This window comes from Microtus oregoni, unplaced genomic scaffold, assembly GCF_018167655.1.
Source record: "Microtus oregoni isolate MIOR12 unplaced genomic scaffold, Mior012 000031F_ref0000149, whole genome shotgun sequence".
NCBI classification, from domain to species: Eukaryota; Metazoa; Chordata; class Mammalia; order Rodentia; family Cricetidae; genus Microtus; species Microtus oregoni.
The window spans coordinates 27,140,346-27,165,520 of record NW_024543090.1 but is presented as its reverse complement, the minus strand read 5'-3'; the positions used below and the strand labels follow the sequence as shown (position 1 = coordinate 27,165,520).

General features: G+C 42.0%; 1 protein-coding gene across 5 annotated transcripts in view; it reads right to left on the bottom strand.

Moving 5' to 3' along the window:
* Galk2 (galactokinase 2) overlaps positions 1-25,175 on the bottom strand; it is a 127,003-nt gene that overhangs the window by 96,985 nt on the left and 4,843 nt on the right. The window contains exons 1-3 of one of the 5 annotated variants that reach the window (XM_041678867.1): positions 22,072-22,228; positions 15,441-15,529; positions 10,750-10,873 (exon numbers count right to left, since the gene is read on the bottom strand). In XM_041678867.1, coding sequence (XP_041534801.1) covers positions 10,750-10,873; positions 15,441-15,529; positions 22,072-22,124 — 266 coding nt within the window. In that variant the 5' untranslated portion in view covers positions 22,125-22,228. Of the gene's footprint in view, positions 1-10,749; positions 10,874-15,440; positions 15,530-22,071; positions 22,229-25,175 lie in introns of those variants that run through there. The other 4 variants (XM_041678865.1, XM_041678868.1, XM_041678870.1 and 1 more) reach the window with 4 other exon arrangements.

The following is a 25,175-nucleotide window of genomic DNA, read 5'->3' as shown; positions in this document are numbered from 1 at the left end:
GCCCCATTAATTTAAGTCTGTATGGCTAGAGAGACAAAAAAAAAAAAATCAATGGCTGACTGCTACCCTCTTGTGACAAAATAGTGGTACTGCGTATTCTTTTCTATTTACCTTCAATACATCTCACAGCCCCCTGCAAACAGCGAACACCTCCAGCTGCTGAAGGCTGAGAGCCCCAATGGCTAATCTACCTCTAATTGATCCTTTTAATTTCCAAAATCTGATAGGAAAGAACATGCTGTAGCGTAATCTACATCCACTCTCTCATTAGCTAGTGTAAACTGCACGACCCTCTGGGCCTGCTACTCAGCAGATGCCCCATTGACACAGAAGTACAATTCTACACTGATATAAGTTTATAATTAAATAAACAGCTAATTGAAGAAAAGGGGAAATTAGTTTTCATAATTCAATACCAGGACCAACAGGATGGCTCAGCGGATAGGTAGTTGTCATATAATCCTGTCAGGCCCAGTGGGAAGGCTCAGTGGATAGGTAGTTGTCATATAATCCTGTCAGGCCTGGTGGGAAGGCTCAGTGGATAGGTAGTTGTCATATCATCGTTGTCAGGCCCAGTGGATAGGTAGTTATCATATAATCCTGTCAGGCCCAGTGGGGAGGCTCAGTGGACAGGTAGTTATCATATAATCCTGTCAGGCCCAGTGAGGAGGCTCAGTGGATGAGTTCTTGTCATATAATCCTGTCAGGCAGCCCAGCTGGAAGGCTCAGTGGATAGGTAGTTGTCATATAACCCTGTTAGGCCCGGTGAAATGGCTCAGTGGATAGGTAGTTGTCATATAATCCTGTCAGGCCCAATGGAATAGCTAGTGGATGAGTTGTCATATAATCCTGTCAGGCCCAGCAGGAAGGCTCAGTGGATAGGTAGTTGTCATATATTCCTGTCAGGCCCAGTGGGAAGGCTCAATGGATAGGTTTTTGTCATATAATCCTGTCAGGCCCAGCAGGAAGGCTCAGTGGATAGGTAGTTATCATATATTCCTGTCAGGCCCAGTGGGAAGGCTCAGTGGATAGGTTTTTGTCATATAATCCTGTCAGGCAGCCCAGCCGGAAGGCTCAGTAGATAGGTAGTTGTCATATATTCCTGTCAGGCCCAGTGGGAAGGCTCAATGGATAGGTTTTTGTCATATAATCCTGTCAGGCCCAGCAGGAAGGCTGAATGGATAGGTAATTGTCATATAATCCTGTCAGGCCCAGCAGGAAGGCTGAATGGATAGGTAATTGTCATATAATCCTGTCAGGCCTGGTGGGAAGGCTCAGTGGATAGGTAGTTATCATATAATCCTGTCAGGCCCAGTGGGAAGGCTCAATGGATAGGTACCTGTCATATAACCCTAACAACTGCATCCCACATAAAGAAAGACAGAATTGGTTCTACAAAGCTGTCCTCTGACTTCCACACGTGTGCTATAGAGATGCATGCTACACATGCATCTCTCTCCCTCTCTCCTCACATGCATCACATGCCATACATGCATCTCTCTCTCCCTCTCTGTCTCTCTCTCACACACATGCCACACATGCATCTCTCTCTCTCCACACATGCATCTCTCTCTCTCTCTCCACACATGCATCTCTCTCTCCCTCTCTGTCTCTCACACACATGCATCTGCCACACATGCATCTCTCTCTCACACACACATGCCACACATGCATCTCTCTCCCTCTCTCCACACATGCATCTCTCTCTCCCTCTCTCTCTCTGTCTCTCTCTCTGTCTCTCTCTCTCACACACATGCATCTGCCACACATGCATCTCTCTCCCTCTCTCCCTCTCTGTCTGTCTCTCTCTCACACACATGCCACACATGCATCTCTCTCTCCCTCTCTCTCTCTGTCTCTCTCTCTTCGTGCACACACACTCTAATAATGAATAAAGTATAAAGCCAATTATCCAATATAAAATAAATAATGGAAATTTTAAAGCATGCATGTTAAGTTCCATGATAATGGTTTCCTCGATGGCTGCTGAGCGAGTGGGGGTTTAATAAAAACAAGACTATTTGCACAGATGTGAAGTATTACCTCATTACTACCACCAGATTAACTGGAAGAAAATAGCAGCTTCCCGTTAAAAAGCCACTGCTTCTCTGAATTACTCTGAAAGCCTAGCATCCTTTCCTCCCGCCTCTACTCTACACACGCCTTCCCCACCACCGCCTAGCACCCTCTCCTCCCGCCTCTACTCTACACACGCCTTCCCCACCACCGCCTAGCACCCTCTCCTCCTGCCTCTACTCTACACACGCCTTCCCCACCACTGCGGGTGTCTTCTTCCATCATTTTCTATTCTCTGGAATAGTTTATGAAGCATCCATACTGGCTCTTCTTTAAAGGTCTGGTAGAGTTCAGCGGCAAAAACTTGTAGGCTGGAACTGCTAATGATATTTTTATTAATTTCTTGAGAATTTCATACAGTGTATTTTGATCATATTCACATCCCCACATATCTCCAAAATTTCTCCCAGATCTACCTCCAAGTCCCCAATCCCAGCCAATTTTCTGTCCTGTTTTTTTAATAACCCAGCTTGTGCTTCGCATTTATTCATTGGTGTGGGCCACCCACGGATAGTCAACCTATCAAGGGCCATTTTCTTAAAAAAAAAAAATGGCTTTTCTTCCCCAGGAAACCATCAGCTATCCATAGCTTCTCTCCAGTCCATGCTAGGATGTTGACTTCACCGTAAGGCAGCAAGTGCAGCTGCTGTGTGCTCCGGAGTGTAGCAGCCCTGTAGCACCAGGAAACACCGTTTCACTCGTCCTCCCCAACATCTGGCTCTTATGAACCAGATGAATGTCTCAGCAAGGTTGTTCTGCTCAGTCCCCTGAGGGACATCCCAGCCAGATTTTCTTTCTAGTCCGCACTGGCGAATGATGATCTTCACTCAAGACTCTTTTGAGAAAGTGTTTTATTTGGAAAGGAGGAGTCCAGAAGAGGGGCGGCCTCTGCCAGGGTGGTAAAGGACTGCCCACAACTGAACAGGCAGAGGGGCTTATACAAGGCTTCTTAGGGGCAGAGTTTTCCCAAGGAGAAGTTTTTCTGCTCCAGGATTGGTTAGTTTTCCCTGCTCAGGGACTGGTTAGTTTAGTTGGCCAGGGGCAGAGATGGCTCTGATTTTTAGGGACAAATTATGTTTCTTTCATGGTCCTTTTTAGCCTGTTGGCTCTAATTCCAGGGCTAGGGCACATTTCTTTCACTGACTCTGATTACAGGGACAAAGTGTGTTTCTTTGGCACTGGTTTCAGGGTTAGGGCATATTTCTTTGGTTCTGAGTTTAGGGATAAAGTGTTTCTTTCACTGGCTCAGGTCTTAGATCCAGGGTGTGTTTCTTTCACTGGTTCTGAGTTCAGAGCCAGAGTGAGTTTTTTGGCTGCTCCCTTTACCCTACATTAGCTCCTACTACGATGAAGGTTAGTCAACAGGGGATAAGTTTCTTGGTCAGAATCAATGTTATATCTTCATGTCTTATGACCAAAGCGTGTAGTCTCTTCAGCAACAGGCCTTACCAAAACTTGGGCTTTAATTAAACTGAAAATGTTTTTGCTTAATTGAGGTTTCTCTGTGTTTGTTTTGCTTTTAGCTGCTGCTTGAATCTCACTGTTTGTTCTCTACAAGCTGTTGATTTTATCCTTTTAATTTGTTTAGCTTATATGCATCTAGAATTCATTCACTGCTTTCATATGTTTCAATATCATAGACTGTAAGAGCTCTAAAGTATGTTACAATAATTTACTGAATTTCATAGGTGTCTATTAAATGCCTCCCTTTCATCTCTTACTTCATTCATTTTGGTCTTTGCTCTCTTTCTTTCGGCTAGTTTGGCTAACAGTTAATTGGTCTTGTCCACTTTTGCAAAGAACTCTTCGTTTCATTAATTCATTGTGTTTTTAAATTTCCATCCCATTAATTTCTGCATTGATCCTAACTATTTATTTCAATCTACTGAGTTTTGATTTGGCTTGTTCTTATTCTTCCAAGGCCCTAGAGGAAATTAAGTTAACTTTTTGAGATCAGACTCTTTTCTATTTTATTTATTTATTTACACACACACACCCTTGTGTGTGTGTTCACATACCATACCATGAGTACTACCTGTATTCCACAGGTAGTGGGAGCCAGTTCTCACCCTCCAACACATGGGAGATTGACCTCAGGCTCTCAGGTTTGATAGTACTTCATTTTTCCCACTAAAACGTCTCACTGGCCCTTCTCTGACTTTAATATATGCACTTACAGCTTTAAAATTCCTTTGCATGACTGCTTTAAAGTATCTCCTAGCCACATTAATTAAAATCTGAGTATGCTATGCTATTAGGCATTGTATGATAGTAATAGCAAACACCTGCGGTTGCTCTCCCATTAATATCCCACTCATAAAAATATGGAGAGCTCCTGGGCTGAGGAATTATTTTCTACACTACACATTCACCTCTACGACATCCAAGAAGAATAGAGCTGAAAAAAAAATCAAAATAACACCAAACACATAAATCCCGATGCAGTAACATAAGATGCACACACACATACACAGGATAAGATAATGCCTCCGAGAAGTATGAATCTTACAGTAATGGCATATGGTGTGAGTAAAATAAGTGTTGGCAGAGTCTTGAGAAAATGAACACTTCTGTACTGTTGGTAGGAATGCTATTTGGCTCAACCATTATGGAAAACAATATGGTGTTTCTCCAAAGAATTAAAATCAAAACTAGCACCTTTAATCCCAGCACTTGGGAGGCAGAGGCAGGCGGATCTCTGTGAGTTCGAGACCAGCCTGGTTCCAGGACAGGCTCCAAAACCACAGAGAAACCTTGTCTCGAAAAACCACAAAAAAAAAAAATCAGAACTAGCATATGCTCTAGAAATCCTTCTGCTTGGTATACACACCCAAGGGAAATGAAGTCAGTATCTGAGAGAAACATCTACTATCCCCATGTTCACTGTCAAGTTACTCACAATAACTAAGATATTTAGAAACAGAAGGACCACATGTGACAACTCTATTTCCTGTAATTTGCAAATCAAATACATAATATAATCGTTACCATTTAATAACAGGGATAAAGTGTAAAAAAATCATTAGCCAATTTTGTCATTGTACAAATAATATAGAATATAAAGTATTTACCCAGAAGTAGAATGTTTAGCCTACTAAACACATATATATATGTGGTTTGAATGAAAATGGCCCCCACAGTTTCATACTTTGCATGTTTAGTCCCCAGTTGACGAACTGTCTGAAAGGATTAGGAGGTATGGCCTTGTTAGAATATGTGACCTTGGAGGAGGTGTGTCACTAGAGTTGGCTTTGAGGTGTCAAAATCCCATGCTAGGTCCTGTCTTTCCTCCCCTCCCCCCCGCTCCCTGCTTGTGTGTCCCCATGTTCCTGCCCATGAAGATAATGGATTAACCCTCTGAAACATAAGCAAGGCTACAGTTAAATACTTTCCTTTATACAAGTTGCCTCGGGCATGGAGTCTCTTCACAGCAACACAACAGTGACTATGCCAATGCTGAACACTATAGCTGACTGTAACACAGTGATAATATTTGTGTACCCGAACCTATTCAAACATAAAGAGTTCAATACACATAAGTGTAAACAATTGAGCTAGCACACCGAGTTAGGGAGTATAACACAAGGGGATATGCAGGACAGAGAGCTGTGGCGAGTGAAAGAGTGTAAAGGCCAAGACTATAACTGCACATGACTCTGGGTTTTATAAACACACACACACAAATGACATCAAATTGGTCTCAAAAGTTCTTAGATGAACTAACATTGCCTTACTAGAACTTATTCTATTTATAAACATTTTAATTTTTAAAACTTTTGACTCTTTTGTAATAATTTTTGCTTAAAATGCAAATCTTATAAGCAGCAGTAGTTTCTTGTCCCAATATACCCTCACGGGGCCACCATTCTATACATCCTATACATGAGTCATCATTGACCAAAATACTGCTAGGTGGCACCAGACAGTATAATTAAAGTTTATGCAGAAAAAGCAAAGCTGGCTCAGCATTGGAAAAATCTACCAGAGTAATCCACCATATGTTTAAAGTTGACCATGAAGACTAGACAGGTATTTAATAAGCCACTTATGAGTAAATACATATGATATTTGTCTTTCGGGGTTTGGGTTACCTCATTCAATATGGTAATTTTAGATCCATCCATTTGCCCACAAATTTCAAGATAGCATTGTTTTTTTTCTGTTGTGTAGTACTCCATTGTGAAAATGTATCACATTTTCCTTATCCATTCTTCGGTAGAGGGAAAGTTAGGTTGTTTCCAGGTTCTGCCTATGACAAACAATGCTGCTATGAACATAGTTGATCACATGTCCTTGTGGTATGATTGAGCATCCTTTGGGTATATGCCCAACAGCAAGCGGTATTGCTGGGTCTTGAAGCAGGTTGTTTCCTTATATTCTGAGATATCACCACACTGATATCCAAATGGGCTGTACCAGTTTGCATTCCCACCAGCAATGGAGGAGTGTTCCTTTTACCCCACATCATCTCCAGCATAAGTTGTCATCAGTGGTTTTGATCTTGGCCATTCTTACAGGTGTAAGATGGAATCTCAGAGTTGTTTTAATTTGCATTTCTCTGATGACTAAGGATGTTGAGCATTTCCTTCAGTGTTTTCAGCCATTTTAGATTCCTCTGTTGAGAGTTCTCTGTTTAGGTGTGTATACCATGTTTTTATTGGATCATATGCTCTTTTGATGACCAATTTCTTCACTTCTTTGTATATTTTGGAGATCAGCCCTCTATCTGATGTGGGGTTGGTGAAGATCTTTTCCCACTCTGTAGGCTGCCATTTTGTCTTATTGACCATGTCCTTTGCTTTACAGAAAGAAGCTTCTCAGTTTTCAAAGTTCCCATTAATTAATTGTTTCTCTCAGTGTCTGTGCTACTGAGGTTATACTTACGAAGTGATCTCCTGTGCCAATGCATTCAAGTGTACGTCCCACTTTCTCTTCTATAAGGATCAGTGTGGTTGGCTTTATGTTGAGGTCCTTAATCCATTTGGACTTGAGTTTTGTGCATGGTGATAGATCTATTTTCATTCTTCTACATGTTGACATCCAGTTATGCCAGCACCATTTGTTGAATATGCTTTCTTTTTTCCATTTTATATTTTTTGGTTCTTTGTCAAAAATCAGGGGTACATAGGTGTGTGGATTGATATTTGGGTCTTCGATTTGGTTCCATTGGTCCTCCTGTCTGTTTTTATGCCAATACCAGACTGTTTTCAGTACTGTAGCACTGAATTAGAGATTGAAGTCAGGGATTTATGATTCCTCCAGAAGTTCTTTTATTGTACAGGATTGTTTTAGCTATCCTGGGTTTTTTGTTTTTTTTGCTTTTCCATATGAAGTTGAATATGGTTCTTTTGAGGTCTGTGAAGAACGTTGCTGGGATTTTGATGGAATATTGCACTGAATATGTAGATTGCTTTTGGTAAGATTGCCATTTTTACTATATTAATTCTGCCTACCCAAGAGCATAGGAGATCTTTCCACTTTCTGGTGTCTTCTTCAATTTCTTTCTGAAAAGATTTAAATTTCTTGTCATACAGGTCTTCTACTTGTTTGTGTAGTAGTAGGGGTGGCGGGGCTGCGTCCCCGGCACCCAGCCGCCCCCACGGCTAGCTTTACCAGAAATAATTACACGGAAACTGTATTCTTTTAAACACCGCTTGGCCCATTTCTATCTAGCCTCTTCTAGGCTAGCTCTCACACCTGCACTAGCCCATTTCTAATAATCTGCTGTAGCCCACGAGCTGGCTTACCAGGAATGATCTTAACCTGCGTCTGTCTGGAGTGGGAGAATCATGGTGACTCCTTGACTCAGCTTCTTTCTCCCAGCATTCTGTTCTGTTTACTCCACCTACCTATGTTTTAACCTATGAGGGCCAAGCAGTTTCTTTATTGCTTAACCAATGAAATCACCAGATTGATATATGACACTCCCACATCATGTTTGATTAGAGTTTCTCTGGATACTTTATGCTATTCATGGCTATTGTGAAGGGTGATGTTTCTCTGATTTCTTTCTCTGCCCACTTATCGTCTGTGTAAAAGAGGGCTACTGATTTTTTTTTTTTCAGTTCATCTTGTATCCTGCTACATTACTGAAGGGGTTTATAAGTTGTAGAAGTTCTTTGGTAGAATTTTTGGGGTCACTTATGTAAACTATCATATCATCAGCAAACAGTGACAGTTTGACTTCTTTTCTGAGTTGTATCCCCTTGATCTCCTTTTGGTATCTTATTGCTCTAGCTAGGACCTCAAGAACTATATTGAATAGATATGTAGAGAGTGGACAACATTACCTTGTTCCTGATTTCAGTGGAATTGCTGGGCGTTTCTCTCCATTTAGTTTGATGTTGGCTGTTGGCTTCCTGTATATTGCCTTTATTATGTTTAGGTATGTTCCTTGTATCCCTGCTGTCTCCACGACCTTTATCATGAAGGGATGTTATATTTTGTCGAAGGCTTTTTCAGCATCCAATAGGATCATATGGTTTTGTTTTCTTCAGTTTGTTTATATTATGGATTACATTGACAAATTTTCATAGGTTGAACCATCCCTGCATCTCTGGGATGAAGTCAACTTGATTATGGTGAATGATTTTTCTGATGTGTTCTTGAATTTGGCTTGCCAGTATTTTGAGTATTTTTCATCAAAGTTCATGAATGAAATTGGTCTGCAATTCTCTTTCTTAGTAATGTCTTTCTATGGTTTGTCTATCAGGGTAATTGTAGCCTCATAAAAAGAGTTTGGCAATGTTCCTTCTGTTTCTATTGTGTGGAAGAATTTGAGGAGTATTGAAATTAGCTATTCTTTGAAAATCTTGTAGAATTCTGTGCTGAAACCATCTGGCCCTGGCCTTTTTTTTGGGGGGGGGGGGGGCTTTTGATGACTGTTTCTATTTCTTTAACAGTTATAGGTCTACTTAATTTGCTTATCTGGTCTTGATTTAATTTTGGTAAGTGATATTTATCCAGAAAGCTGTCCATTTCAAGTATTCTAATTTTGTGGAATACAGGTTTTCAAAATATGACCTAATGATTCTCAGGATTTCCTCTGTGTCTGTTGTAATGTCCCCCTTTTCATTTCTGATATTGTTAATTTGGATATTCTCTCTCTGCCTTTTGGTTAGTTTGGATAAATGTTTGTCTATTTTGTTGATTTTCTTGAAGAACCAACTCTTTGTCTCATCGATTCTTTGTATTGTTTTCTTTGATTCTATTTTGTTGACTTCAGCTTTCAATTTGATTATTTCCTGCCATCTAATCCTCCTGGATGAGTTTGTTTCTTTTTTTTCTAGAGTTTTCAAATGTTCTATTAACTCACTAGTGTGGGATTTTTCCAGCTTCTTTATGTAGGCATTTAGTGCTATGAACTTTCTTCTTAACACTGCTTTCATTGTGTCCTATAAATTTGAGTATGTTGTGTTGTCATTTTCAATGAATTTTAGGAAGTCTTTAATTTCTTCCTTGACCCACTGATGCTCAGGTAAGCCTTGTTTAATTTCCATTTGTTTCTGTAATTGGTGTTGCTCTTGAATTCTAATTTTAAGCCATGGTAATTCAATAAGATACATGAGGTTATTCAAATTTTTTCTACCTGTTGAGGTTTGCTTTGTTACCTAGTATGTGGTCCATTTTTGAGAAGGTTCCATGAGGTGTTGAGAAGAAGGTATATTCTTTTATATTTGGATGGAATATTCTATAGATATCTGTTAAGTCCATTTGAGCCATAACATTTGTTAATTCCCTTATTTCTCTATTAATTTTCTGTCTGACAGACCTGTACAGTAGTGAGAGGGGAGTGCTGAAGTCTCCTGTTATTAGTATGTGGGGCTTAATGTGTGGTTAAAGCTTTAGAAGTGCTTCTTTTACATATGAGCTCCCTTGTACCATAACTGATTTCTTCACACTTTAGAAAATTAAACACTTAAAGTTGACAAAGTATATGTTGTAGAAACATCTATTACATAGCATACTGTCTTACACTGAAACTAAAAATTTGAAGGAAACTGAAAATACAACATTAATGAGAGACATAGGTAAGTAAGCATTGACTGTACAGCATGGTAGGACTCATTGACAAGAGAGTAGACAGTGCCATAGTAACGAAGGACAGATAGCAACACCTGACTTTATTGAGACAGTTACCTCAGTAGATAATCAATACTTTCTGGGAAAGAAAAAAATTATTTTCATTTCTGTATAGCTCAATACTTGAGACAATGTCTAATACATGACAATTCTTCAGTAAATGCTTACTTTTTTACACTCATTCATTCATTTACTATGTATGTGTGAGAAAGAGTGTGGGCATTTATGTATCATGCCACAAATATAGAAATCAGAGAATAGCCTGCAGGACTCAGTTCTGTTGTGTGGGTTTCTGGAGATCAATTTCAGGTAAAGGTACTCCAACACCCCTGAGCCATCTTGCTGGTTAGTAAATGCTTCCTCAGTAAGTGTGTAAAAGAACACAATAGATAAAAATTTAGTAGTGACCTGGAATACTGATAAATGCCAGGCAGAGAGTATCGATAAAGTAATGATTTAATTGGAATCCAATATTTTCTAGAGTCTATCTGCATTCAGATACATTACTGCATGCTTACACACACACACACACACACACACACACACACACACACACACACTCCCTACCCACTACCAATCCTAATTACTCACGGATACAAGGGGTTTGTATTGGCCAGTTGGAGAGTGTGTGTTTCCACAGGTTCCACAGCTATTAGCATGTCTTGTTCCACAGCCATGGGAAGAACAGAGTATCCACAGTAATCAATGTGCTCTCCTAGACAAAAGAGAAAAGCAGGTTTTACCATCGCTAGCATATGAAATAAAAGAAGCTCACTCTAGCTGTGTAAACAGCAGTTGCTGGAAAGAACCGCAGATTTACTGGAGCTTCAAGTCCGAGTAGAAACTCACGCATCTTTAGCCCCCTTAGAAGCCATCCGTTACATACTGCTCAGTGTGACTGAGCATCCTTGTAGCTACTGGGTCAATCCTTCAGATACATGGGCAGACCCCCTAACCTTCACCAACCAAAGGCCAATTGTACCCAGCAGGTAGCATCGACAGCCAAGAATTGAGAATTCTCCACCTTGCAGTAACCCGCCTGCCTGATGCTTCCACCAATGTATCTGAAACATGTCTTGATGTGTGGTTTCCTTTTCTGGTAATATAAAACCTTATGAGGCTGTTCCATGTTGGAACATGAGGTTGGAGTAAACTGTATCAATGTCCCCATGTCATGGTCACTCATAATTGGTTCCAAAATAAATTCTTATCCCCTTACAGGTGAAAGCTATGATTCTTGCACAGACAGTTAACGTACAGGAAAAACATGGCCACGTTTTAATAAAAAGTGAAATACTCTGGGCAGATAGATACTCAATTTACTTTCTACCAAACATTTTAAGGCAACTTCTGTTAGTCATAAGTAATTTGTTTTGGTTAATTTGGAGGCTTCTTTTTTATCTTAAGCTTGTTTTTCCACTTTCTAATTTGTTTTGTTTTCTTTTCTTTTTAACATACTTTTGTTGATTATTCGGAAATTTCAAACAATGCATCCTAGTCACATTCGCTTCCAGTCCTCCAAGGCCCAGCCCCCAGCCTTGTGACCACCCCAAAACAAAACAAGAAGAAAAAAAGAAAAAGAAAACAAAAACATACCAAGTCCAATTTGTAGCCAGACCCTTAAAGAAAACTGAGTCCTTCTCCACCCCAACTCCCATCAGAGGCCATCAACTGTGAAGAGCTATACCTCAGCATCTCTAGCACAATTTTTGAGAGTTCTCTTCAGTGACTTCCTGTCTAGACTGTTTTTTTCTTTGAGGGGGAGAGCCTGTGGAGGGAGAGGAAGGTTGTCACAGAAGCCTTCCTCCATGTCTCATTCTCAACTGTGAGTGGTGACAATACTACTGCAAAGGAAGCTTCCCTGTCCTTTATAATCTGCAGCAGCGCGGCTCATGGGATTCCACATGGTTTCTGACTACAACATGGGCCACAAACATCAATATGGCTTCAGGTGGTAGCACAGACCACTGACATCCTCACGGCCTTCAGAGGTAACACAGACACTATCATGGCCGTTGGCAGCAACAGGTTTCAGTGATAGTACAGACCACAGACATGCACACAGCCTCCAGCCACAGCAAAGACCACAGACACCATCATGGCCCTTGGCAGCAGCACAAGCCCCAGACTTCAACATGGTTTAATGGCTGCAACATGGCCCTCAGACATCAACATGGCCCTCTGACATCAACATGGCACTCTGACATCAACATGGCCCTCAGACATCAACATGGCCCTCTGACATCAACATGGCCCTCTGACATCAACATGGCCCTCTGACATCAACATGGCCCTCTGACATCAACATGGCCCTCTGACATCAACATGGATTCTGGTGGCAGCACAGGCCATGAATGTCTCGTCAGAGGAAATATGGGCCATGGGCATCGGCACAGGTCCTGGCGGCAGCACAGACCACAAACATCAGCGTGGACTCTGTTGGTAACAAGAACCACAGACACTAACATGGCCTGAGGTGGCAACACATGGTCTCCACCACTTTCTAATTTACAACAATCATTTTCCAAATTTATGTCATGTGACTATAAAGCAGCAAGCTGACTACCATCTCACAGTGGATGCACAGCTATTTATTTCCCTGGTATAGACTTATATATCTCATTGTTTCTTTGGCAGATAATAACTAGTGAGGAAACATGAAATTAACAGATGACAATTCAACTGCACATTCATTTTTATTCCAGATATTCTTTTATTCTTTTTTTTTTTTTTTTTTTTTTTTTTTTTTAGTTTTTCGAGACAGGGTTTCTCTGTAGCTTTGGAGCCTGTCCTGGAACTAGCTCTTGTAGACCAGGCTCGCCTTGAACTCACAGAGATCCGCCTGCCTCTGCCTCCCAAGTGCTGGGATTAAAGGCGTGCGCCACCACTGCCCAGATATTCTTTTGGCAGACAGGCTTTTGCCTCTACATTGATATTCGCTTTAGAACGGGATAATAAGGGTCTTTTATGGATTAACAATGACAGGTGAAGAATTCATTTACAAAGTTGTATTTTTATCCAATTATCAAGAGGATAACAATAATGAATCAAGTAAAAACCATGTATATGAATACATGGATAGGGCACCCGATCTTCTGGAAGGCATGGGTGGCATCCTGCTGCTTTGAAAAAGGTTTCCTTTCTCAAAATGTATAAAAAGAAGACAGCCCTCCTTCCCCTTGGCCGTCTTCCCCCGTGACTCTGCATCCAATAGTCGCCTAATTCCTATCACCTCCAAGCTTTGATAAACCTTGAACTTCAAGCCTCATCCTTTCTACTGAAGCTCCCCATCCTGCATGTCTCTCTGCCCTCCTCTGCCTCCTCTTCTCCATTCCATAAGCCCTTCTTCCCTTCTTTCCTTTGCCACCCAGCAGATGCCAGACTTTATTGCCTCACCAGCTCTCCTGCCCATACTGTCAAATTCCCTGTTCCATGTCATCCTCTGCGAACTCCACCCAACAAAGCTCTAAACCTACCTCAAAACCACCTACGTTACACTAGCTACGGCAGGAAAATGCAAGATCTCTGGGTTGGTGACTAGCCCACAAGTTCGCCTTAATCCAGATCCCAGTACTTTCCAGCAAAGTGGCTTTCTCCAGCCTTTCACTGTCTCCATTCCTCACATTCAAATTTGTTCTTCCCTCTCCTTAAATCCCAACCCTCCTCACAGGAACGTCCTCAGTCCTCTGTTCACAACTATACACAATTGTCATCAAGCCGCATCCTTTTCTTCCTTGTCTCCACTAAAAGGGTTGGAGTTGATGGTGCCCTATGCTCCAGAAATCAGCCTTCATATCTTTGCAGGCATTCCCCTCCACCAGATACTCCCTTTTCAATCGTGGGTCATCATCCCTCTCCAGTGACTTTATCCCTATTATAAACCACACCCACTGGCCATTCTCAAAGAGTCTGTGGAATTTTTAAATCCTCTATTATTTGCTTCAAAATAAAAAGCATGGCCTAAGTTGACAATGGAAACTGGCTAATAAGTGCATGCGAGTGCTTTGTATTATTCAGTTACTTGTTTTATAAGTTTGCATTTCCCATTATAAATATATCTTTGAATCCTCCATGGACCCTAGACTTTTCTCAGCTCCCTGTACATTTTCTCATGACAAGTCTTACTCATCCTAGAGGTCGTGACTTAAAACATCCCTGCATACACCTCCAGCTCCTCCACATAGGGCATGCCCTTCTCAAAAATTTGAGATGTATACGTTCAGCTTAAGTATCTTTGTTCAAATAGAACTTTATATGGGTTTGATGTAGCATGAATAATAAAAACCCAGAGACAGATATTGGGGTTCAAGCTGAAGATCAGAAAAGCAGAGCAGCCAACCACTAGAGAGACCTTTTACTTCTACCAAATCTTCAGACTCAGAGGACGAGATCCTGTCTCCACAAGTCCTCAGACTCCACACTCCAGTGAGGTGCTGTCTCTTCCCCATTATATTCCTCTCTTTGCCCAGCCATATCATTCCTGTCTCCACCTCCCTAGTGATGGGATTAAACGTGTGTGACTCCCAAATACTGGGGTTAAAGGTGTAAGCCATCACCTGGATCTATTTCTGGAATGATTTTGTGTAGCCCAGGGTAGCCTTGAACTCACAGAGATCCATCTGCCTCTGTCTCCGGAGTCCTGGGTTTAATGTTGTGTGCTCCTACTGCCTGGCCTGTATGCCTGACTAGTATGTCTGTTTTGCCCTCTGATCTCCAGGCAAACTTTATTTATCAAAACACAAATAATATACCACTATATATATATATATATATATATATATATATATATATGGAGAAAAGATAAACAAGAGACACCTCTGGTTGAGCTTTCGCATGGCTGGCACTCTTCAAAAACATAAGAAAATATTTATGTTATATTAAACACAAAAGAATGAGTTCGTGTACAATCTAAAGCTATATCCATCGTTATGTATTTATGAAGACAGACTGGATACAAAATTGCTAAAATCTACTACTCAACACTAAAATATAAGAAATTACAAAGTATCTGCGGTGTGTGTGCGTGTGTGTGTGCGTGTGTGTGTGTGTGTGTGTGTATGTGTTGCCTGCAATGCTAAGAGGTTGACCCTCGCTTCACACATGCTGTGCACACCCTGCTGCTGCTGCACTTCTGCCCTGTACGGGTTTCTAGTATATGATGTCTTGGGATAGACATCATATACTCTGAAGAAACAAAAACAAAATACAAATATACCTAATAAACCTGGAAATCCCGACCACCAGAAGAGGGGGAAAAAATCAAAAGAAGAAATTTAAAATACCTATTATGTTGACTCTTCCCGGGGCTCGAACATAAAACTTCGGTGTGGACCCAAACTTAGAGTTAAACATCTCTTTTAGCTTCAACAGTCTGAAAAACAAGAGTGGAATATCTCAAGACATCATATACTAGAAACCCGTGCAGGGCAGAAGTGCAGCAGCAACAGGGTGTGCACAGCATGTGTGAAGCGAGGGTCAACCTCTTAGCATTGCAGGCAACACATACACACACACACACACACACACACGCACACACACACGCATACACACACATGCACACACACACACACACACGCACACACACACGCATACACACACATGCACACACACACACACACACACACACACACACGCACACACACCGCAGAACGTCGAAGGTCAAATTGATGTAGCTAATAGAAAACACTCTTTCCTTCCATTATAAAGAATCTAACCATACTTTTTCCAATGAAGGAAGAACATTGGGGGGTGGCGGTGTCAAGACAGGGTTTCTCCATATAGCCCTGGCTGTCCTGGAACTTGCTCTATAAACCAGGCTGGCTTTGAACTCACAGAGATTTGTCTGTCTCTGCTGTGCCCCCACCCCGAGTGCTGGGATTAAAGGTGTGCACCACCACTGCCCAGCTGGAAGAACATCTTTCTAGTAAAGAAGCAGCACGAAATCTGGGTCAGCAGGGCCACAGCCTATGAGGCCTGCACGAGCCTTCCAGCCTCTTCCCTCTGGTGGTAGCTCTTGGGCCTTAGTGTTCTTGGCTTATAGCCACATTCCTCCAATTTCTGCCCCAGTTGTCACAGGCATTCTCCCTTCAGGGCTGTACCTCTTTGGTTTTCCTTCTCAGATCTGCAAAGAATCAAGTCCAAATAAAGGTACATCCTGTGGACCAAAGAAAGCCTGAGTCCCAGGAGCTGCACCCTCAGCCCACACAGGCATTGATAGTCAGAGTGCTAACAGGAGTCACAGTTCTAGTCTAGTGCAGTCTGTAACTACTGTAAAAGTTTAGCAAATAGTTTTCCTGTTCTCTAAAACTGGAGAATTTAAGCTAAACATTCCTCTTGGGTACCACTCAGATCCAAAATTATTATAGTTGATTTAATCATTCGTCATTGTCAAATCATCCCAAATCTTTGAGTAGTACAATAAACATTTACTAGGGATCATCATGTTCAAAAGCTGAATGATTGCTATTAGAAATTAATTTGTTGCAAGAAACAGAAATACATACATACACACATGTGTACACACACGCACGCGTACACACACACATATTCCAAGAGTAAAAATATCACAATGACCGAGTAGAGTCATGCAGACATCACTGTTGGAAGAGATTCAAGATGACCTCCTGGAAGTCTGAAAGTAGCCAGAAATTCTGTTTCCATTGGTGTGTTTGGCTCTTGCTCTTCCTGGCCCATTCTCTCATCCCTCCAAAGATACCATCACCATTTCCCTCTTCTTACTCTGCAGGCCCTTGGCCTCTGTGAACCTCCTCATCTCTGCACCTGCATGCCTTTTGTCTCCACGACACTGTGACTCAGTAACTCAGTGTCCGATGCTATCTGTCTCATGCATTTATATCCTCTGGTCCAAGTTCTCGAAGTCGATAATAGGTTTGGGAGAGTTTAAATCCTGTTCCCATTGTTTGGTACAAATAAGGTCCCATATTTTGTTTTTTTTTTTTAAATATTTATTTATTATGTATACAATATTCTGCTTCCATGTGTGCCTGCAGGCCAGAAGAGGGCGCCAGATCTCATTACAGATGGTTGTGAGCCACCATGTGGTTGCTGGGAATTGAACTCAGGACCTTTGGAAGAGCAGGCAATGCTCTTAACCGCTGAGCCATCTCTCCAGCCCCAAGGTCCCATATTTTGTTATACATGTGATACTCAGGTCCACTCATCCATAGCAGCTCTGGATTACAACAGAGACCCCGGCAGGAATCAGTCTCAGGCTCCTCTAACATTCATTCTCCCTGGAACAGAGCAGGCACTGGGTTTGGGGGTTTGACTCAATATATGAAAGGGTTTGGTCTCCAGCATGGAAAAAGCAAAAATTAAAAATGAAAAACAAACATTAACTGGAACATAAGGTGAATGTAGACAAAATGACTACTTGAATCTGATTCTCTCTACACCTCTAGAACAAGAACACATAAAACTTCACAAGAAGTAATTTTCACTATAGCTAGAGAACATAGACTATCAAACTTTACCTATGACTGAAGTAAAGATGGGAGAAAACAATAAGAAAGGATGGAGGAAAGAGAGAGGCAAGAGAGGATGGGGCTGGAGGTGGTTAGTTTTTCATCACACTGGCCTAAGTTAGAGTCATCTGGGAAAGTGGAGCAGAGCAGGCAGGCACACAACACTAAAGTTATCACTAACCTCACCCAATGAAACACTAAATTACCACTGTCTTCAATGCCTCTAATAAATCCTAATGAAGCCCATGTCTATGTGATTACATAATTAGTAATAAAATATATTTTTTAAAGTACCCTACATGCGTGGACAAAACTACTCCAAGAAACCATAGGTTTACTGAGTGACAATTCCATTGCCAGGAGCCGGTTAACTCCCTAGGAGCTGGCGGTCACAGAGGCCCCTGAGACCTCCAAGCAACACAGGCTTCTACAGCTTCTGTTTGTTCCCCATCAGAACTGCAGGGTAAGACCTTATTACTGAAGACATCGTACGCCCTGGTGCAGGGCATAGAAAGATCAAGACAGAAGTGACCTGAAAACTTTCTCCTTGTTGATTAGCTTTGGCCAGCCCCCGTGGGTGCTATGCAAGCTGCTGGGGGACAACTGCGGTTGACAGTCTTCTTACTCAGCTACGGACCCTGTGGATGACCGCACTGACCAACCAGGAAGATCTAAGTCTGGGTGTGCATACAATAGTGCTACAGTGGGAACAGAGTGGGAATAGGAAGGCTCAACAAAGGGTAACAGAGAGAAGATGAGCATGATCAAAATATACATTATGTAGGTGTATGAAAATGTCATAAGAAAATTATTATTTATAATTAAAGTATGCTAATAAAAACATTTTAATCCTTAATGTGCTAGAAAATAAGGAAATGTCTTTAATTGAATAAAAAGTATTTTTACCAGAAACATTAAACTTCATATTTGATGGCAAAGTATCAGAAGTATTCTCATTAAAGCTTTTCCAAGACTGGAAGGATAGCACAGCAATTAAAAGCACTTGCTGCTCTTCCAGAAGACCCAGGTTCAATTCTAGCACCCACATGGAAGCTCACAACCATCTGTAACTCTAGTTCAGAGGGTCTTCTTCTGACTTCTACAGGCACCAGGTATGTCCATTGTGCACATATATACACACAGGCCAAAAGCTCAGTTCAAGGCCATTCTGGTCTACAGAGTAAGTTTCAAGACAGCCAGGAGTGTTACACAGAGAAATCCTGTCTCAAAAAATAGAAAGCAAGGAAGGAAGGAAGGTAGGTAGGTAGGAAGGAAGGAAGAACTACAAGATTTTAGGTTTCAAATCATAGTCTTCTAAATATTCTCCATTTTCAGTATTACAGGGGTCAGGGTCACCAGATCAATGGAGATGAGAAAATAAGAAACCTAAAAATCACAGAGCGTCATCATAGCACAGTATTGTTTGCAAGAGCCAAAATGTTGAACTAATCCTAAAATACACTATGTCCATATGATCGAATAGCAGAACGGCACGCTGATTATGCTACAACACGGCTGAAAGCACACTGGGGGAAAGAAGCAGTTAGAGGTGGTACCCACGCCCTATTCCCAGCACTCAAGAGACAAAGGCAAGGAGCTCAGTGAGTTCAAGCCTGGTGTATGTAGCAAGTTCCTAGACAGCTAGCATTACATAGAAAGAACATGTCTCAATAAAAGAGAGAGAGAGAGAGAGAGAGAGAGAGAGAGAACAAAAAGAGGAATAGAAAGATAAGGAAAAAAACATTTTATTTGAGATGTCCAAAATGAACAAATCTGAAAGGAAAAAGAAAAAATAGATTAGTGGTTGCTCAAGAATGGAAAGGTAAGATGTAAGGGGTGATATGTATTTTTGTGTGAAGAAAAGCAAAATTTAATTGTGTGTTTTCAAGGGCACATGAATGCCACGGCACATGCATGAAGGTCAGAAGACAGCTTTTAGGAGTCAGTGTCTTCATTCCCACTGAATGAGCTATTGGTACTGACTTCAGGTGGCCATGCTTGCACAGAAGCACTTTCATTCATTAAGCAAACTTTTAAAATGGATGGATTATACAGTATGCAAAATCAGTAAAGTTATTACAAGAAATAATAATCTAGCAGTTTTCATTCATTTGTTTTATGGTTACTTTAGGAAAAGTTTCGTGTAGCCCAGGCTGGACAAGGATAAGCTTGAATTTCTGATTCTCCCATCTCTCCCTTTGTCCCAGATGCTGGGATTACAAAGATATGCCATCATAGGGGTTAATACAGTTCTGGGAGTTTCATGAATGAGGCAAGCATTCCACGGCTGAGTTACCTCCCCAGATTTTGGGGGGATGTGGTAGTTTGAATGACTCCCATAGGTTCCTGTTTGTTGGTAGAACTGTTCAGGAAGGATTAGGAGGTGTGGACTTGTTGCAGTTCCCCCATTCAGTTAGCTCCCCCTGCCTCGCATTGCTCCAGTACCCGCCTGTCACCATGTTCCCCACCATGAAGGCCATGGACTCATGCTCGAAACCATAAGCCCCAAATAAACTTTTCTTCAATCATTTCACTGGAACATCGTGTCTCTTCACAGCAATAGAAAAGTAACTAGAACAGGGCACAGAGCTCACTTAGTCCAGGTAAGCTTTCAATTTGTGGTGACCTCCTACCTTTCCCTCCAGTTGCTGGAATTACAGGCAGTTTCCATTATGCCTTGCCATCCTAACAAATTAAATTTAGTCCTAAAGAAAAGAGATATCAACACAAAGAAAGCTACACGTGAAACTGGACGTTTTATGGGAGAGACAAAAAACATGAGTCAAATGAAGATAGACTGTACTCAGCTCTCTGCCTGCATTTTTTAATGCTGAAAATCAAATGCAGGGACTTGTGCATGCTAGGGAGGTATGCTACCACTGAGCTACAACTCAAGACTCCTCAGATTTGCTTTTTACCGAGAGAGAATAAAAAGCCAGGTGATGGTGGTGCACACCTTTAATACCAGTACTAGGGAGGCAGAGGCAGGTAGATCTCTTAGAGTTCAAGGCTAGCCTGGTCTACAGAGAGAGTTCCAGGACAACCAGGGATAAACAGAGAGAAACCTTGTCTTGAAAAACCAAAAAGAAAAATAAAAAGAAGGAAAAAGAAATTATCTTACTAAAACATATAATGTGGTTGCCTGTGTCTTTACTCATAGGATCTGGTTTCCTGTTAAATTGAAGAGGAATCTTAAACAAAGATCAGGAAGCCAGGCGGTGGTGGCGCACGCCTTTAATCCCAGCACTCGGGAGGCAGAGACAGGCGGATCTCTGTGAGTTCAAGACCAGCCTGGTCTACAAGAGCTAGTTCCAGGACAGACTCCAAAGCTACAGAGAAACCCTGTCTCGAAAAAAAACAACAACAAAAAAATCATGTACAATAGGCTGGGCAAGGTGGCACACATATTTAACCCTAGGCAGAGGCAGGCACATCTTTCTAAATTAGAAGCCAGGTTGGTGTACTTATGGAGTTCAAGGACAGCCAGAACTACATAGTAAAACCTTGGCTCAAAAAGAAAATCATATTTGGAGTTTATTTGTAGACATGTTTCGCACAGATTATACTACAGAGGGGTGGGTTTCTTTCCACAATTATACAGGAGTCACCTGACACACGTCTCTCATAATGTGTGCTCCTTTGCTGAATATGTAAAAACAACCACACCATAAAATGATCTCAGAGAGTCTTAAACCATTCAGTGGCCCGTACACAGACTGAAAGTAATCCAAACTGTTTTGACTCTAGAGTACGGTATGTTTTATCCTGGCAACTAAAGATACATTGTTTGCTGACTTGCACAGGAATGAACAGTTTTAAGCCATAGGAAAACACTACCTCATCGACATAAACAGAATGGGAGGAGGGAGGAGTTAAATTCAAAAGCAGTCAACCTCAGAGAAGCCGTTGGGCTAACAAAACAGCAGATGAGAGAAGTCTGTCAGATTTCAGCCCCAGAAATCAGAACGAAGTATTTCTACAAAGTATCTGTAATTACTAAGTCCCTCCACTAGACATCGAAAGGAACTGTAACCCTGTAGCTAGAAACTGACAACAAATTAGTTCCTTGATGACAGTTCCGAGATTCTCGGGTTTGTCAGTGATGCAGACTCAAAAACGACTGTGAGGGCGGAAACATGGAAAAGCAGTATCACTTGGCGGGCAAGATAACGAGCAGTTCCTGGTAGGTTTGGGCATTTTTACTGACTCCTTCGGCAAGAAAGGGCAAAAGCCTCTGTGTGAAGCAACACACACAAGCCCTGGCAGCGTCTAGAATTCTAAGGATTCTGTCTGCCTTCTGGGACAAAAAAAAAAAAAAAAAGAAAGAAAGAAAGAAAGAAAAGACGGTAACTCAAAAGAAGCTGCCAAAAGCAAAGAGCGCGGTGCGCGCCTTTCCAGCCCGGAATCCCAGGCCACGCCTCTCCCCCACCTGGGATGTTCGGCCACCAGGACTCGTCGCGTGGTGGGTTCCTCCGCAGCCATATTTGCTAGATCCCTCTGCAGTTTCCAGAAGTGCAGCACAGCTGAGGATCACAAGATACAGGCGGCAGAAGTGGCTTTCTTCCGGGACTTCGGCGGAAATCCTGCAGGTCTGCAGAAGCGGCCCCCTTCCAGGCTGTCCCGCCCCCAGCTCCTCCTTCCCAGCTCCCGGCACAGCTGTCAAGTGCAGCCTCTACCTCGCGCTAGGCTCACAGGGGCGACACAACGTCAAGACCGACTGACCAGGTTTTTCTGTTCCCTGATGTGGTTGAGTACAGCGTTAGAACTTGGGGGCCCTCACACACTTTGGTCTTCTGATCTCTCTCAGGCTTCCTTTTTATTTTTTAAGTTGGGGTTTTTCTTCCTTAATGTCCGGCAAATCGTCCCAGTGACCATGAAATGTTCACCTATTGCTTACTTAAATTTATTTCCAAAGGAAGCAACGTAAAATAGATGTAAATATCTTTGCACTTACTCAGGTGGGTCTTCACTGAACACCACTAGTGTGGAGAGAGAACCCTTTAGTATCTGTTAGGTCTCAAAGACACCTGGGACAAGTCTCACTCAGTACCCCTGGCTTCTCCCAGCACTTCTCACCCAGCTCCTTACCCCAAATTCTCCAGCCCAGGGGCTGGGCTTCTTTTCCCCAGCCTCTGACCCCTATATAACCTCAGCCATTTTGACTAAGGGTCCTGGTCTCTGGGTACCCAAATATTGTCTTTGCTCCCTCTCTCTTCCTCTCTTGCTTCCCCCAACCTGCCCCCATGGCCATGTTCGGTATGGACCTTCCCAGATGCCTCTGGCTGTTTGCTCCCTCCACAATAAACCTTCTCCTCAACCCATACCTGGGAGCAATCATGTCTTCATGTTTTCATTCAGTATCCAGCTCCCCCCTACTTTTCTTTTGCCTAGGGGAATCCCAGGGAACCTATCACAAGCATACCATCCACATGTATCCTATCACTGTTTAGAACTGTAAAAAGTTGCCCTGCATATTTATTTTCTCATGAATGTATTGTCTGTCTAGTGGCTGCCTCGCCATCCCTACCCCTGTAAGCAACTTGAGGGCAGGATGGGTGTCCTCAGCACCTGGCACAAAGCCTGGCAATTAGTTTTCAATACACAGGCGGGACTGGGTGAATGGCTGACAGTTGAAGCTAGACATCTAAGGTCACACTGCGCATGGGTACTGCCTTACTTTTTTGTGGCTGTGATAAAAATGCCCTGACAAAAAAGCAACACAGGGAAGAAAAGGTTTATTTGGCCGACAATCACACGGGGCAGTGAAGGCTGGAACAGAAAACATCCCGTCAGTCATGTGGAGAGAGAGTGACGGCATCAGTCCTTCAATTGCCACTTTCAGTAGCTTTTTCCTGTATAAAACTTATGCATGAAAATCTCTAAGGTTTAGAACAGTGTGCTTATGAAGACTGCATGCCAGTTCTCCTTATCTGGGAAGAGAGACAGGAGATGTTTACATTACCTTCACAAGAGAAATTGATACCTTGTACCTTTTAAATTAAATTTATATAGTGTGTGTGTGCATGGGCACAGAAGTCATAGAACAACTTACGGGTGTCAGTTCTTTCCTCCACCATGTGAGTCCCAAGAATTGAACTCAGGTCATCAAGCTTGGCAGCAGGCATCTGTTCCAATAAGATATTACCAGCTGACCCCTATACCCTGCTGTTAAACAAGTCAGCAAATAGTGTCCTAAAGTGTAGCAAAGCTTTCTTAGACACAACACAAAAAAGTAAAAATAATCCTTGCCATGCAAGGGTAATAAGATAAACAACCTTGTAAAAAAATTGAAGAGGTTTTTCACTAAAGAAATAAAACGAGTCCTTCCAACTCAGGCCTGAAAGAATGACTCCTACAAAGAGGGGACATGCCATCAACGAGGAGGTGACCTTAGAATACATCAACAAACGCATCCACAGAGTGGGTTTCATGAATCATGCCCCTGGACACTCCAAGAAACCCGAGAATTTGCCATGAAGGAGATGGGGACTCCAAACATGTGATCCCAGTCTCAATAAAGGGATTAGGGCCAGAGGAATACGGAACGACATATCCATCTGTCCAGAAAGTGTAATGAGGATGAGGGCTCTCAAGCTCGACACTGGTAACTTTCGTCATTGTTGTCACATTCAAAAGTTTATAGACAATGTGCTAGAAAACTGTCAAGTACAGTTACACAGAAACACACGCACACACGCACGCACGGCATCTGCCTAAAGTAAGTGCAAACCAAAGCCACTAAAATGCTCAATGCTCTTGACAAAGCAGCTAAAATTTAACTAGGCTAGCTCATACTAAATGGTGGCAAGACAGACAACTAGGGCATTGCCACTAGGTAGGCTAAAAAGTAGAACTATCCAGGAAAAGTTTGAGAATTTCTTACAAAGTTGAATATACACTTCTGGTATGATCCAACCAGCACTTGTAGATTTATTTGTACGTATCCACTGCTTTATAACTTCATTACCACAAATTTAGTAATATGTAATAATAAGTAATACATACTTACTATCTCACAATTTCTGTCACTCAAAAGTAAGGGCGTACCTTAGATGGATCTTCTGTTTCAAAGAGGCTCAACTGGGGAAGGATTCACACCCAAGAGAACATGGCTAATGTAGATAGCCCCCCCCCAGGCATATCCAGATGCTTGTTTTCTAACCGAGTCCAGATTGTGTTCACTTGACAATAAACCTTAACCAGCCAGGCATGTGGGGAAAACCTTTCGTCCCAGCATTCAGGAGGCAGAGGAAGGAAGACCTCTGAGTTTGAGGTCAGCATGGTCTACAGAGCAAGTTCCAGGGCTCAGAGAGAAACCCTCTCTTGAAAAACAAACAGCCAATGAAGCTTAACCATCACACCAACTTCAGCACTTGAGCTTCTTGAAGACAGCACAGTACAAGTGTCTGCTGCTAGGAAGACTTGATCTTGTTTAGTGTGACAATGTACATATGAATATGTTTGTCAACTTCTCTCCATCATTTGATTAGGAGCAAGTCATAGCCTACCACACTCAAGGAATAGAGAACTATC